A 15,878-nucleotide genomic window follows, 5' to 3' on the forward strand; every position below is an offset into this window, starting at 1 on the left:
TAGATTTTACCTCTGCAGATCTCTGGTTGATTTCCCCCTCTGCAGCATCTCTCTAATATGCCCCTTTCTCTCCTCGAACATGGTCCCTAGCATGGTGAAGGCCCTTCTCACCTCATGCCTGGACTGTTGAAATAGCCTTTTGGTGGTTCTCCCTGCCCTGAGTCTCTCTCCACTCCAGTCCATCCTCTATTAAGTCATCAAAGGGATTTTCCTAAAGCACAGGTATGACCATGCCCCCTTCCCCCCATAACCTCTAGTGGTTTCCTGTCACCTCCAGGAGCAAATGTAAATGTCTATCATTTCAAACTCTTAGTAGATTGATCTCTTCCTACATTTCCAGCCTCATATTACATTTACTTATTCCATATTACTTCCTTCCCTGCCCAAACTAGAGCCTTCGTGTCGTACCTCCTACATGACACTCTCTATCTGGTCTCCATGCCTTTGCACTGACTCTCCTCCGTGTGAGGAATGCCTTCCTTCCTCATCTCTGCCTGCTGGCTCCTTTGGAGTCCCAGCTCACATCCCACCTCTTGCAGGAGGTCTTCCCAGCCCGTCCCCCTGCTAGAGCCTTCACTTAGTGTTTTGAATGTGTCTTCTATCGGCCTCTACACTGTATATACATGGGGTCTCCCTTGATAGAATGTCAATGCCTGAGGGCAGGGTCTGTTTCACCCTAGTCTTTGCAGCTCTAGCACAGTGCCTGACACACAATGGGCTCTTAAGAAATGCTCTTTAATGGACTGATTGGTCTGGTCCTCACTGGCTTCCTTATGGGCAGCCCGGGTGTACCAGCATCTTTAAGAGCCCATTCCAGCTCCCGTCCTTGTGTCATTTTCCTGCGTTACGGGAGTAAAGTGAGACTCAGTAAAGCAGGGGCTAGGCCACTAGAGCCCCTCCCCATTATGCCTTTTTGTAATGTTCCCAGGAACTCAGGGAATAAAAGGAGGCTTGGGGTAAATATGCTGAGATTGAGGAAGAAGCTTGACCTCAAACCCAGGCCTTTGGGGACCACACTCCCTGCTCTTCTCACTAAGATGTGAAAGCTTCCCAGGCAGATGCCATCCCAGGCTTGAACCAAATACACTTTCTCTGTTTCAGTTGTGGTCTTGCTAGTGAGATTGTCCATTCAGTCCTGGGCAGCTAGGTGGCCCAGTGGGCTGTGAGGAAGGACAGTGGATAGCACTGGGTCTGAAGTCAAGAAGTCCTGAGTTCAAATCCAGCCTCAGGCACTCCTAGCTGTGTGACCCTGGGTGAGTCTGGTCACTGCTGCCTTCCTCAGTTTCCTTATCTGTAAAATGGGGATGCTAACAGAATAGCACCTACCTTGAAAGACTGTTGTGAGGATCAAATGAAGTAATCATTGTAAAGTGCTTAGCACAGCTCCCAGCATACAGCAGGCACTCCCTCAATGCGTGTTTCCTTCCTTGAAAACTCTCCCTGCCTAGCCCTTCCTGGGCAGCCATGGCAGTCCTCAGGCAGGGGCGCAGAAGGCAAAGGTAGGCCCAGAGAGGGCTCAGGGCTTGGCCAAAGTCATAAAGGGAAGGGGCATGGAAGCTGAGCTGGGAGGGCCTGGCCTGGCCAGATCTTGGCTTCCTCAGGCCTCTACTTAAGAGACTCCAGCAAGGGCAGCCCAGCCCATGGCTATGCAGGGAGCCCGGGCTCTCCAAGGCCTGCCCACCCAGGCCTACTTGCTGGCATCAGACTGAGTCTTCATTCTGAGGCACGGGCCCTAACGACCCCCACCAACCCCACCATGGTCAGGCCCCTCCCTGTACACCTCCCCCAGTCCTAGAGTGGGGCTTTACCCCTCAACAGACTGTCCGGTCATACTTGCTATGGATCCTTGATTTCAGGAGCCCGTGACCTTCAGGGATGTGGCCGTGGACTTCACCCCTGAGGAGTGGGGGCGACTGGGTCTCGCTCAGAGGGAATTGTACCGGGACGTGATGCTGGAGACCTACCGGAACCTGGTGTCCCTGGGTAAGCGGCTCCCATCTGCTCCCCCAGCGCCTCTGCCTCTCCTCCTGCTCAGCCTGCTGCTTGGCACCTTCATGCTTTCCTCTCTTTTTATCCTTGGGATGGCAGGGGTCAGCTTTGCCGTGTGACTCCTGAGGCTGGATCTTCCAGGCCTCTTTCCTCCCTTGAGCCCAGCCTGTCCCGCTCACGTGTGCTGGGAGGTCGTCTCCCCAGCGTGACCCAGGGGCCCTGGCAGAGGTCCCGTGCCCCATGCTCTGGGCCTCCACACTCCATCTTCTCCCTCCGGAATAAGGGCTGGGGCTTGGATTGGGGAGAGCTCTATCCACAGCCCAGACAGCCAGGTGCTGTTTCTCCCTCCACATGCAGGACTTCTGTTTCCAAACCAAAGGTGACGTCTCGGCTGGAGCCCAGGCATGAGCCATGGGGGGTCCAGGGAGCAGCCCCTCCCAGCCCCTGGTCAGGTACGGGAGGGAGGCCATCCCCTCTTCCTGGACTCCTCCCTAGAAGAGACTTTAGCCCAGCCCGGGGCTCTGGAGAGTCTTAGGGGAGGCGTGACAGCAGCCCGTGAGAAGCTCACATGTGGTTCATATGGAGCTGGTCACTCTGAAACCCTCCAAGGCCACTCGACGGTCTCAGTCTCCCCCTTCATTCTGATCTTTGCAGGCCTCAGGTTCTTTTCCTTGGCAGACTCTAGTCATTCCACTTTCGCCCTGAATATTTTGTTTTCTTTTGTTTTTTATTAATTTATTTTAAACGTAAATAGACAATAAGAAAAGAAAAAGAAACACATCATACACCTAAATATTAAAGCTTAAATATGGAATAAGAAAAGAGAGAAAAAGCATTGCCATGTGCAGGGCAGAATGTACGAAACAGACAGCAATCAGTTTCCATTTCCAGAAAGCCGTGTAATGAGCGCTGCAGGTCGCACTCGCACTTGCACTCACACTCGCACTCAGAGCCCTCCAACTTCTCTGCGCTTTCTGCTGAGTTTCTCTTGTTCTCTGCCGTGCACTTTGTACTCTGTTCTTTCTTCCCTCTCCCTCCTCCAAGAAGACTGCAATTAAGCACAGATATCTTTATACACACATACATACATACGCACATTTGTATTTTTCCAGGTCCGCCAACTCAACATTTCCTACACCACAGCAATATTTCAACCTTATACTGTCTAGTTATTTAAATAGTCTAAAACAATATTGATTAATATGGCTGACGTGTAGTATAGTTTCCCTGTTTTCCTCTTTTGATTAAATCTATTTTAGCTTTAATTTTGTCTGAGATCATGATTACTACCCCTGCTTTATTTTCCCTAATAAATTCTACTCCTGATCTTCATTTTGTGTTTGTGTGTTTCTTATTTCCTATCCCTCCTAATTCGTCTACTTTACTTCTCCCCGTTACTTAACCTGCCCCATCTCCAAGGATCCCTGCTTTTCCTCCAGTTCACGCTCTTATGCTCCCTCCCCTCATCCCCTCCCCCATCCCTGTCCCCTTGGCCTTTTCTTTCTTTCTGAATCGAGAAGACTTTTATGCCCTTCTAGACATATGTGTATTGTTCCCTCGAACCCATTCCCCACGAGAGTAGATTTCCAGAATTACCTAATTCCTCTGGGTCAGTGCTTCCTCTTCTACCTCATTTGTATAAGATAATCACTCTTTTTACCTTTTCCTAAACGGTTTTCATTTTTAGAGTCACATCACACTCAGGCCTACCCCCATCTTGCTTTTGAACTACCCAATTACTAGTAACAGTCTTAGACATATATTTTACATTTTCTCATATAAAAAGTGAATAGTCCTTCCTTTTGGAGTCCCTCATAATTAGTCTTTGATATGTACCTCATATTTCTCTTGGATCTAATATATCAAATATTCCACTAAGTTCAGGGTTTTGTTTTGTTTTTAAACAAAATCCTGAAAGACTGGCAATTCGTTAAATGTCCTTTTTTTTTTTAATTCAGGGTTATGCTTAACTTTGCTACGTATGATATTTTCTGCCACAACCATACATGTATCTGTCTATCTATCTATATATGTGTCTGTATATATATATATATGTATGTATGTATGTATGTATGTATTATGTATGTATATATATAGTGTTCCAAGACCTGCAGTCTTTTAGTGTTGCCACTGGAGGATCTTATGTGATTCTAATTGTGGCACTGCCATATTTAAAATTTTTTTTTCTGGTTGCTCCTATTTTCTCCTTGAGCTGGGGGTTTCGGAATTTGACTATGATATTCCTGTAGGTTTTCCTCGTAGGATCTCTTTCAGGTAGTGATCAATGGAGTTTTTCTGTTTCTACTTTCTCCTCTTGTTTTAACTCTTCAGGACAATTTTCTTTCATTATTTCTTGTAGTATTGTATCAAGATTCTCTTTTTGATCGTAGCTTTCAGGTAATCTGATTATTCTTATGTTTTCTCTTCTTGATCTGTTCTCCAGATCAATTGTTTTTCTTATGTGATGCTTCACATTCTTTTCTATTTTTTTTATTCTTTATATTTTGTTTTATTATTTCTTGGTCTCTTATAACTTCACTGGCTTCCCCTTGCCCAGTTCTAATTTTCAAGGAGTCATTTTCTTCCTTAAGATTCTGGATCTCCTTTTCTAATTGGTTGACTTTCCTTTCATAATCTTGTTTTTCTTGGGTTTTTCTTATTTTTAAAACTTTTTCCTCAGTCTCTAAGTTTTTCTATGAATTCTTTTTGGGCAGGTGACCATTTGACATTACTCTTTGGGGTAGGAGAGGCTTTTTTTTGCTTCAGTATCCTCTGAAGATGAATCCCGGTCTTCTCTATTCCCATAGTAACTTTCTATAGTTGGCTTTTTGTCTCCTTTGCCTGTTCATGTTTTGTTTTGTTTTTTTTTAATTTATAGCAGCTTGTTATTGTAATCACCTCTAGTCCTGGGGTATGGGGGATGGTATCTCTGGCCTCAGATCTTCCTTCAGTTCTCCTGTCTGCCTGGAACCTAAACTAAGAACTGCACCCTCCGATAAGTGTCCACACCACCCACTACTTCTGCCCTCACCAGGGGTGGGCTGGTTCCTTCTTGCCCAGGGCTGCATGTCAGCAGCACAGCTGGACCTGGTGTCCCTTTTCAGCAGGGGTTCCCTCAGTCTTCCCTGGCTTAGAGGCCTGACTCAAACACTGTCCAGGAGGTGAAAGTTCCTGTGGCTGGGGCTGAGAGGCTACCTCCCTACCCAGGCAGCCTCAGGGCTCACTGCCTGCTATTTCAGCAGAACTATCCTGGAGGTGTTTACACTTCACAGGGCCCAAACCTCTTGCCGAGATTTTTCTTCCCAGGAGGACCACTGTTCTGCCCCAGCTCTTGTTTATTTTTAACTGCTCTGTGTTTGCATTGAGGCACAATTTTATATTATTTGTGGGGAAAATCTGGAGAGCTTGGAAGTTTCTGACCTACTCCACCATCTTCCCAGAATCTTCTCTCCTTGATTTTTTTTTTTAGACCATTGTGGCATACACACTACACAGGCACTCACCTTTAATTTCCCTCTTTTTTTCTCCTTGATGTTTTTAGAAAATGAACCCTTTTGGTCATCCATAGCACTCCTTGCCCTTCTTCGATTTAGTCTCCTGTGAGTTCCTGGGTGTCCATAGGGCTAGCCTCCCCGCTCTTCTATAGTGCCCCTCTCATACCTAGCTGGGTGGATATACATTGGTGACTTTCTTCTTCCCCGTTGGATATTTTCCACTTCATGCCCATTGGATTTGATCCTCATGATTCAAGGCAAGTGCATTCTTACCTAGTCTATCTCCCCTAAAGAAGTCTTTGCCTTTGATCAGCATTAGTGATGAAATACCACCCATGTCCTTGAGGGCTTCAGTATCCTGAGCAATTCTCTGAGATTCCTTTGGGCAGGGTAATTTACATCTTCATGAGCCACTGGAAGAGGGCATTGGGTATCCATTTTGGTGAGTCTTGGGAGGTTGATACATCCTGGTTTTGCCTGCCTTCCAACACCAAACAGAAGGAGTCCAATTTCCCCTCCCTCCAGGCTTTGGGATTCCTTCCAGCTGTGAAAGTCATAAGGTGTGCCCTCTCCCCCTCTCCTATCCCATCTTTATCTTGCTTACCTCCCCCTACCCCCGCCACTTTCCTGTTTGAGAGCTTCCAGACTTCCATATTCCATCCCATGTTTCAGTGCTGCTGTTTTCTTTCTTCTAGCATAAGAAATCTGAATTTTTTTTATATCTTTCAGACTGGGAGTCAAAGCTAGAGACCAGAATGTCAACTGCAAAGCAAGACTTTGCTAAGGAAGAGGCATATCAGTGGATGATGATGGATGGACCTTGGAATAAGGTGGGAAAAACCTGGGAAGAATGTGAAGGCATGCTGGAGAATGAGCGAAACAAAGAGACACTTTCTGAGGAAATGAATGTTCCCTATGAGAAAATTTTTATTGAGGGGAGAGACCAAGAAATTAAAGATTTGGGAGGAAACCTCAGTTTCAGATCATCTCTCAGTATACAGCAAAACATTCTTAGTGAAAAGATTTCTCAAATATGGTACAAACATGGAAAGAGACACAAACAAAATTCAGACCTAATTAATCACCCAAAAATTTATTCAGGGAAGAAGTGTCATAAATGTAATGATTGTGGAAAAACCTTCGCCCGGATTTCACACTTTACTGAGCATCACAGAACTCATACTGGAGAGAAACCCTATAAATGTAATGACTGTGGGAAAGCCTTTGCCCGTATTTCTTGCCTTAACAGACATCAGAGAATTCATACTGGAGAGAAACCCTATAAATGTAATGATTGTGGAAAAGCCTTTTTCTATATATCACAACTTACTGGGCATCAGCGAATTCATACTGGAGAGAAACCCTACAAATGTAATGAATGTGGGAAAATGTTTGGCCATAGCAAATCCCTTACAGTACACCAGAGGATTCATACTGGAAAGAAACCCTATAAATGTAATGAATGTGGGAAAGCCTTCAGTCAGGGCTCAACTCTTTCTTTACATCAGAGAACTCACAGTGAGGAGAAGCCCTATAAATGTAATAAATGTGGGAAAGTTTTCAGTCATCGATCATACCTTATTCGGCATCATGTAGTTCACACTGGAGAAAAACCCTATGAATGTACAGAATGTTGGAAATCCTTCCGACTCAGCTCATCCCTTTCACTTCATCAAAGAATTCATACTAGAGAAAAACCTTATGAGTGTAGTGAATGTGGAAAAACTTTCAGTCTGGGCTCTTACCTTTTGTTGCATCAGAAAACTCATATGACAGAGAAGTCCTATAAATGTGATGAATGTGGAAAAGCTTTCAACAACAGCTCCTCTCTTACTAAGCATGAGAGGACGCATACTGGAGAGAAACCCTATAAGTGTCATGAATGTGAAAAGGCTTTCAGCAGGAAGTCCTCCCTTCCTAAACATCAGAGACTTCACCACAATGGGGAGTTACCCTTTAAATGTGATGAATGTGGGAAAGGCTTTATCTGGGTTTCACAACTTACTGAACACCAGAGAGTTCATACTGGAGAGAAACCCTATAAATGCCATGAATGTGGGAAGGCCTTCAACATCAGCACATCCCTGATTAAGCATAAGAAATGTCACACTGGAGAGAAACCTTATAAGTGCAATGAATGTGAGAGAGCCTTTTTTGATAGCTCCACTCTTATTGTACATCAGAGGACTCATACTGGAGAAAAACCCTATAAATGTGATGAGTGTGGCAAAGCCTTCAGCCACAGCTCATCCCTTGGTCAACACCAGAGAATTCACAGTAGAGAAAAATCTTATCACTGTAGTGAGTGTGGGAAGGCCTTTACTCGATTTTCTGGACTCAATATACATCAAAGAATTCATACTGGAGAGAAACCATACAAATGTGAGGAATGTGGCAAAGCCTTCACCAATGGCTCTTCTCTTAATCAGCATAAGAAAATTCATACAGGACAGAATTCCTATAAATGTAATGAATGTGGAAAGGCCTTTAGACAAAGTTCACGCCTTATCCAACACCAGAGAGTTCACAGTGGAGAGAAACCCTATACATGTACCAAATGTGGGAAAGCCTTCACCAGTGGTTCATCTCTTGCAAGACATCAGAGAATTCATATAGGAGAGAACCCTTGAGAATGCAGTGAAATGGAAGAAAGCATAAGAAAGCATCCATCAGACTTGTCACACTGTAACTCAGAATCATGGTACACTACTCCATGGGACATTGAGGACTAGAGCTCTTTTCTCTATTTCCGTCTGTCACTAAACAGTCCTTAAATACTTATTAAGCACCTACTATGTTTGAGAAGGGCACAAGATAGTTCCTGCCCTCAAGGAGCTTATGTACAAAAACAATTTGAAGAGGGGAGGCTGGGATGGAGGTTCCTCAAAGTCCCGGAGGAGTCTACCAGGGTGGGAAATTAAGAGACAGCTGGCCTAGGCACCTTCCTCAAATGGAGGTTCTGGGAAGAGGTCTCTCCTCTCCGCCTGCCCCGCCCCCACCAGGTGGAGGGTACTGACAAAGTGTGCATGTGTGAGTTCCAGGACTGACGTGACCTTTCAGGATGAGGAGATTTCCAGAGTGTGATGGAGAAGACCAGACAAGGCAGCTTCTGGATTGAATACAGCCAGGGACCTGGAGACTTGCCTGAGTCTGAGGATGAGGGGGAGGGGGTGGGTCTGCGATATGAAGGAGCAGTTGCCAAATACTGACCTTTTCCAAAAATTGTTTCTTAAATTCTTCATTAAAGTGAAACTTTAGTAATGAGCAGAACAGTGAAATAAAGTTTGCTTTTTTTATTTATCAAGTAAGAGAAATGCACCAGTGACATTTTTTCATCATTAGATTTTGTCCTTATCACAATTCACTCTCTAATCCTGTGCTTGGATTTAGCCAAATAAGAACAAACCTTAAGAACAAAAACAAACCTTAAGTTCATCCTGAATTTCACAGAAATTCAGAAGCTGGAAAGGAACCTATGAGATCAACCAGTCCAACCCAGTTTTGGTTTCAAAACCTCAGCAATCGGGGCAGCTAGGTGACACAGGGCACCAGTCCTGGATTCAGGAGGACCTGAGTTCAAATCTGGCTTCCGGCACATAACACTTAGTAGCTGTGTGACCCTGGGCAACTCAGTTAACCCCATTGCCTAGCCAAAACAAAAACAAACAAACAAAAAAAAACCTCAGCAATCTTTCTGTGTCTTGTGTTAGCATATTCCTGCCTCACCCCCCGCCAAATATACACACATTCCTTCCCCCCTCACCCCATGACCTTTGAGGTAGAGGAGTGACCCAGAGCAAATGAGGATTTAATGAGTATTGATGTGTTGATCTTACATGGCTAAAAGGTACATGGATTTGGGTGCCAAACTACCCCTTTACACCTGGACAGCACATTGCAAAACATGTCTAGATAATTTAATATTTGTAGATAATCCCATCTGTTTCTCCTTCCATCCTCCTTCCAATGGTGTTGAAAGGTAGTAAGGCCCAGCCCCACCCATCACCTGTCACTCAGGGATTACAGCACTGGGCAACCAAAAGGTCATGGTGCCCCCAAAGAAATGGGGAAGTTGGGAGGAGGGGTGAGTAGATAACAAGCCCTATTCTGGACTGGAGGAATTTGAAATTTCACTTGAGACGCTTGGCTGAAGGTGTCTAGCAGGCTGTTGGTGTTGCATGCTTGGACCTCAAGAAAGACACACAGACCTGGGAGTCATCTATACAGAAATGATCATTAAACCCATGTGGGCTCATAAAGGCACCAAGTGAGAGGATGTATAGAAAGAGGGCCCAAGAGAGGACCTTGGGGGACCCAGACATGAAAAATGGTTCCTGCAAGTAGACTGAGGAGCGGTCACAGGGGCAGGAGAGCTGGGAGAGAGGTTTGTCTTAGCAAGGAAGTATTGGAGAGAGGGGGAAATCATTATTCAGCACCTACTGTGTGCCAGGTATGTGCGAAGCACTGGTTAACTACTTATCAATGGCTGACATTTTTTTTTTTTAAATGAGAGAGTTTAAGCAGAATGAGAAGCAGGAAAAGGCCCTTGGATCGGCAATAAAGAAATCATTGGTGACATAAGAGAGAGCAGTTTCAGTCAATGATGGAGTTGGAAGGTGGACTGCAAAAGGAGGAAAAGGGAATGAGGTGGGAAACATGAGACAATAGGCATCAATGGCTCTTTCTACTGGGAAAGGGAGAAGACATTTAGGGTGAGTTAGGGTTAGAGGAGCTGGTAGGGCCACACGGAGGGCAGGGAAGGCCTGGGCATACTTGTGGGTGGCTCAGAAAGCAACCAAGGATAAAAGGGGGGGATGATGGACCGAGCAAACTCCCAGAGGAGACAAAAGGGAGAAGATTGAAGGGTTGTACTTGGCAAGAAGACAGGCCACCTCCTCATCAGAAATTGGACAGAGAAGAAAGGATTATAGAGGGGTTTTAGGCACCCCTCACCAAGGGGAGAACAGGGAGCTCGGCTCGTGGTGGATGGCCTCTCTTCCCTTAGTAAAGTAGATGAGATTCTCTTGGGAGAGGAATAGGGAATGGTGGAAGTGTCCTGAGAGAGGGAACATTTGAAATAGCCACTCCAGACAGAAAGGCAAGATGAGAAGGACTTCTGCATAGCAGCAAGGGCCTAGTTGAGATTAGCTAATGTAACTTTGTAGTGGACCACTCTCCATCAGGGTCCAGCAGCATGCAGTAGGTGTGGAGAAGGCTGATGGTGGGGGTGGCCCATGGCTGGGGTCTGGTGAGGCATTAGCAATAAACACAGATATAAGGGAGGAAGGGAAGGACAACATGGGTGTGAGAAGGAGTGAGGCAGGGCCAGAGATGGGAGGATAGGAAGCTATGATCAGATAAAGGAAGGGAGTACTTCCTGGGATGATGAGATTGAAGATGAAGGAGGAAGATGGAAGAAGCTGATCATGAGATGTGAAGAGGCTCATGCACGGTTGGTGTTTGAGAGGAGACAAATGCATGTCTTGATTTCTTCAAGTAGGAGGCAGAAAGGAAGGCTGTGGGCCAGTCTCTGAACTCCTTGAGGAGGAAGGACCCAGACTTCAGGTGGATGACTGGACTAAGGACCTGAACTTGGGAACTGAATGATCTGAAGGTGGATTGAATGAATACTAAAGGAGAATCTGGAAGTGACTGGGAGGAACAAGGAGTCCGTCTCCTTCCTCCTGGGGCAGCATGTCCTGCTTCCAAAGAAGCCAGGTGAGATGTAGGAGGCAGGGGCTAAATTTCAAGTAGAAAGGGAGAAGGGGAAGAGCTGGTAGTTTGGCCACCATAAGATGGGGAAGAACCTATTGTTAGGGGCCCTGCCTTCCAGGGTCCTGTGATGGATGGACTATAGTGAGGAGAGACCTGAGGCAAGCAGACCCCCTCCCCACAACAGCTATTGTAACAGTCCAGGTGTGAGCTGATGAGGGTCTGTACCAGGGTTGGGGCAGCATCATTGAGAAGGGAGCGTATTCAAGAGATGCTGTAGAGATGAAACGAACCAGAGCTGCTGCGGAGGTGAAAGGGACCAGAGCTGGTGCGGAGGTGAAAGGGACCAGAGATGCTGCGGAGGTGAAATGGACTAGAGATGATGCGGAGGTGAAATGGACCAGAGATGCTGCAGAGGTGAAAGGGACCAGAGCTGGTGCAGCAGAAGTGAAACAGAACAGAGATGCTGCAGAGGTGAAAACAGACCTTGGCACCATATTGGATATGTAGAGTGAGAAAGAGGGAGGAGCCCAAGATAATTTCTAGGTTGGGAGCCTGAAGTACTAGGAGGATAGTGTTGCCCTCCACAGTGACAGGAAAGGGGGTGGGCTTAGGGGAAAAGATAATGAGGAAACACTCTGTGAGAGATGTCCCTAAGTGAGTTGGGCTACTTGGGCAGGTGGTGAGCCGACATCAAGCTGAGGCTGATCTCTTCTCACAAAGGTTTGGTCACTCTTTTTTTTTTATTCTTTTATTTTATTTTTATTTTTTTTAGGCAGTTGGGGTTAAGTGACTTGCCTAGGGTCACACAGCTACTAAGTGTCAAGTATTTGGTCTGAGGCTGCATTTGAACTCAGGTCTTTCTGACTCCAGGGCTGGTACTCTATCCACTGCGCCACCTAGCTGCCCCTGGTCGCTCTGTGCCTGGTTGCATTGGATGGCTCCTGAGCCTTCCTGCTTTCCCGTACTGTGATTCTGTGATTTCTGATTCTACTGCTCCCCCTGTGCTACCCAGTGGGTCAACCCTTCCTTGTAACAAAGAATAAAAGCAGAGGACTGAGGCAATTCAGCAAAAACAGGCACTATTCCACCCCCACAGGCCTCCACCTATGCAATGACTAGAGCCAGTGCTTTTTCCCATGGGTCTCAGACCCTACACCCTGTTGTTCAAAGTCTCCGGAGCATGCTTTCATCTACTGCACTGTCTTTCAGGGTTCAAATTCTGCTTTCAGCAAGCTCAGCTTCCTCAGTTTCCCCTTCCTTAAAAAGATGGGCAAGGGAGGGTGGGGAAACTCTGATTCCCCAGCCGACTTGGTACCCAGAGACTCAGGCCTGAATTTCTGATTTAACTCTTCCCTCTCCAGGGCCCATCTCCAATCTCTACCACAAGACACAGTGGCAGGGACCTCTGTTAACATTTGCTCCTGGGGCTTCTGCTCAGTATTCTGTATTCAAGAAATGGGTCTGCAGACAAATACAGGGGGCAAGACCATTATCAAGGGCCTTAATTGCTACCAATTAACAAGCATGCATAAAGGGACTACTATATGATGAGCACTGTGCTGGGGACACAAACGAAGGCCTGCCCTCAAGGAGCTCCCACTTCAAGTCCAAGGGAAGTGATGCTCATCCAGATCCCAAGCTTGGCCTGCTAAGTGGAGGACAGGGCTCTTTCTACCCCACCTGCAGTTGTACAGTCAAGGCCCAGCCCAGCACCAAGTTTCTTGAATGGATGCATGACTTTGGGGAGAAGCCCAAGGAGGGAGAAATGGAGAAACTCCCAAGGGACGGGAGAGCAAGCAGGGAAGGCAACCAGACTACCCCCCCCTACTCCCAAGCCAGCCAGCCCTGCCCTGTACAATGTACCCAGGACAATCTCCACTCCTGAGCCCAAACCCAGCACTTTCCAGTGCACCCTGGGAAGGCCTTGGCCAAGGCCTTTTCTTCCCCTCATCTCTCTGGGCTTTTTCTGCCATTTGCACAGAAGTGACCTCAGTGGGGCTCCCTGGCTAGGAGTGTGCATTTGTGTATTTGTGTGTACATACCTGTGATCAGAGGGCACATGGTCATGGGTCAGCCCTGGACTTAGAGGACCTGGCTTCAAGTCCTGCATCCTCTACTGAGTCCATCTTACTTTAAGCTCCTCCCCCAATCTGGGCCTGTTTCTTCATCTGAAAAATCCTAAGGATGGACTAGATCCAGAGGTCATCTCATGAGGTCTGTCCCTTCCAGCTATGCCCTTCTTGAACTTGGGAGAATTTTAAAGACACTAGTGGGTGGGGTATCTGCTGCCTGTCATGGGAGGCAGGGTTCGAGCAAGGAGAACCTTGGAACTGCTAACGCGGGGCCCAGAGGCTTCAGTCCAGAACAAGGGCCACAGCCAGAAAGCCCCCTTTGCCAGCACTTGGTAGAGGGGGTCTCTCTCCTTGGTCCTAGCTCCTTGAGAACAGAAATCAGAGCAGTGTTCCCTTGGCCTGTTGATTTGGGGGGGGCAAGGCACTCACAAAAGGAGGAACACCAAGAAGCAAGACACACCAAGTTGGGGTAACTCCTCCCTTCCCTGCCTCTCCCCACCCCAACCCCAAAGGGCTGGTCTAATGTATTTATAGGGTTTCTTGTTTGAAGCTCAGATAATCACAGAAGCAACCCCTGAGATTTCACTGTGGTCTAATCCTTTTGTATTTCATCAACAGTGAAGTGGTCTGAAATTGAGGGGCTGATTCGAATGAGATCCTGGCTCACTGGGTGGGTGAACCCACTGAGGTGTCCAGAATCAAAGGCCAGGTCCTTCCCCCCCAGACCTCCTCCCTAAATATGGGTGCCAGTGCCCATCCTCCATACGTGGCCCCTTCCGGCCTGAGGAAGAACAAGCACCTTCACTGTCTCCAGTTACTGACGGCTCTTCCTGGGGCACTGGGCAGGTGGCAGAGAGGATGCCAGGGAGCTGCAGAGGACGAGCAGAACCAGGGCACTGACATCACACGGCCTTTGAGAGCCAAGAATCTGATCTGTTACAAGGTTCTGGGGAAGACCTGACAAAGATTAAAAATGAAGGCTTTGGGTTCAGCCCACTTTACCTTTCCTGTTTTCTCTGGCCACCCTCCAGAGACAGAAAAGCCTGTGGGGAGACCCGGGCTAAGGGCCGAGGACCACAGTCCTTCAGGGATTGGATGTCACTCCCTCCTTTCTTGAGGCCAAATGACATGCCAAGCTCCTGGAATCATTCCTCCCAGGGCAGGGCTCAGCCAGGACCTGAGGGCTGAGGGGAGCTCTAGCTGTCCCTCCCAGCTCCATCACTGGGGCCTCCAACTCTATGTTGAAGCTGCTCTGCCCACCTGTGGCTGCCCCATTCTGGACCTGGATGCACCGTAGGACCCACCTTCCCCTTGTTTTAGTGGAACCTTTCAGGCTCTCATCATAAGGACACTCATCCTCATGGTTTCTAGTTACCTTGCACTTTACCATTTGTAGAAGGTTTCCTCACAACAGCCCTGTGAGGTAGGCAGGGCAAGTGTTATCACCATTTTAGAGAGGACAATGAGGCTCAAAGTGGCCACACAACTAATGTCCCAGCTGGAATTGAGCCCAAACGCAACACTTTCCAATGTACCAAACCATCATTCGGTGCTTCATTTTGAGACCTACAGGATTAGCTCTCCTTCCTCCTTTGTGTCAACTGTAAATTTGATTACTCTGCCTTCCATGTCTTACCAGTGTTTTAATAAAGAAATGTAGTTATTTATGGAAAAAAAAGTTCCACTTAAATAAACTGGACCACCAGAGAGCCCAGCTCAGCACCCCCCAGGGTCTCTTCCTCAGTCTACGCCGTAACTTTCCAATCAGCCCAGTTCAGCTGAGGTTACTTTGCCTTTCCTGTTTTCTCTTGAAGCCCTCTAAGGAAATGTAATTCTACCAATTATAGAGTTCGATTGATTATCTGTAGCCACCTCCTCCCAAAAGAATTTCTAAGATGCCCTGTGGACCAACACCACTTCCAGTGGGCCTGCACTTTTGAGCTTATTTACTTGTGTGATGTCCCAGAGTCAATTTAATACTGCACTAAGTCAAGGTGAGCCAGACAAATATGGACTCAACAGAGACAAAGCAGATTTTTCTTAACCTTATCTAGTGCCTACCAAGGTGCCTGGCACTTAATAAATGTCTGCGACATGAATGAATCACATTTATATTTTCTCTCCACTTAGAACTGACTGAGGTTCAACAGGTATTAAACTGTGGCTGAAGCTTTTGCCACAGTCATTAAGTGAACATGATTTTTCCTCACTATGGACTCTCTGATGTTGAGTAAGGTACAAAATCTGACTGTAGGCTTTCCCACATTCACTACATTTATAGGGTTTCTCTTCAGTGTGTGTTCTCTGGTGTCGAATAAGTGCTGAGGAGAAACTGAAGGCCTTCCCACACTCATTACATTCATAGGGTTTTTCTCCGGTGTGAATTATATGATGTTGAATAAGGTATGAACGGTTACTAAATGATTTCCCACATTCATTACATTGATATGGTTTCTCCCCAGTGTGAGTTCTCTGATGTAGAGTCAGGGATGAGCCCTGGCTGAAGGCTTTCCCACACTCATTACATTTATAGGGTTTTTCTCCAGTATGAATTTTCTGATGTTCAATAAGAGATGAGCCATGACTGAAAGTTGTTCCGCATTCAACA

At 46.7% G+C, this 15,878-nt stretch overlaps 1 protein-coding gene and 1 pseudogene across 1 annotated transcript in view; one reads left to right on the forward strand and one right to left on the reverse strand.

Annotated features, from left to right (window-relative positions):
- The window catches only part of LOC114040948, a 35,761-nt gene that overhangs the window by 8,987 nt on the left and 10,896 nt on the right, over positions 1 to 15,878 (forward strand). Inside the window, 4 exon segments of the mRNA XM_027859183.1 lie at positions 1,857 to 1,983; positions 6,213 to 8,120; positions 13,889 to 13,940; positions 14,021 to 14,213. Coding sequence (XP_027714984.1) covers positions 1,857 to 1,983; positions 6,213 to 8,120; positions 13,889 to 13,940; positions 14,021 to 14,213 — 2,280 coding nt within the window.
- Positions 14,635 to 15,878, reverse strand: part of LOC114040921 — a 4,946-nt pseudogene continuing 3,702 nt past the window's right edge.

Source organism: Vombatus ursinus, unplaced genomic scaffold (genome assembly GCF_900497805.2).
Source record: "Vombatus ursinus unplaced genomic scaffold, bare-nosed wombat genome assembly UNPS02014159.1, whole genome shotgun sequence".
Taxonomy (NCBI): Eukaryota; Metazoa; Chordata; class Mammalia; order Diprotodontia; family Vombatidae; genus Vombatus; species Vombatus ursinus.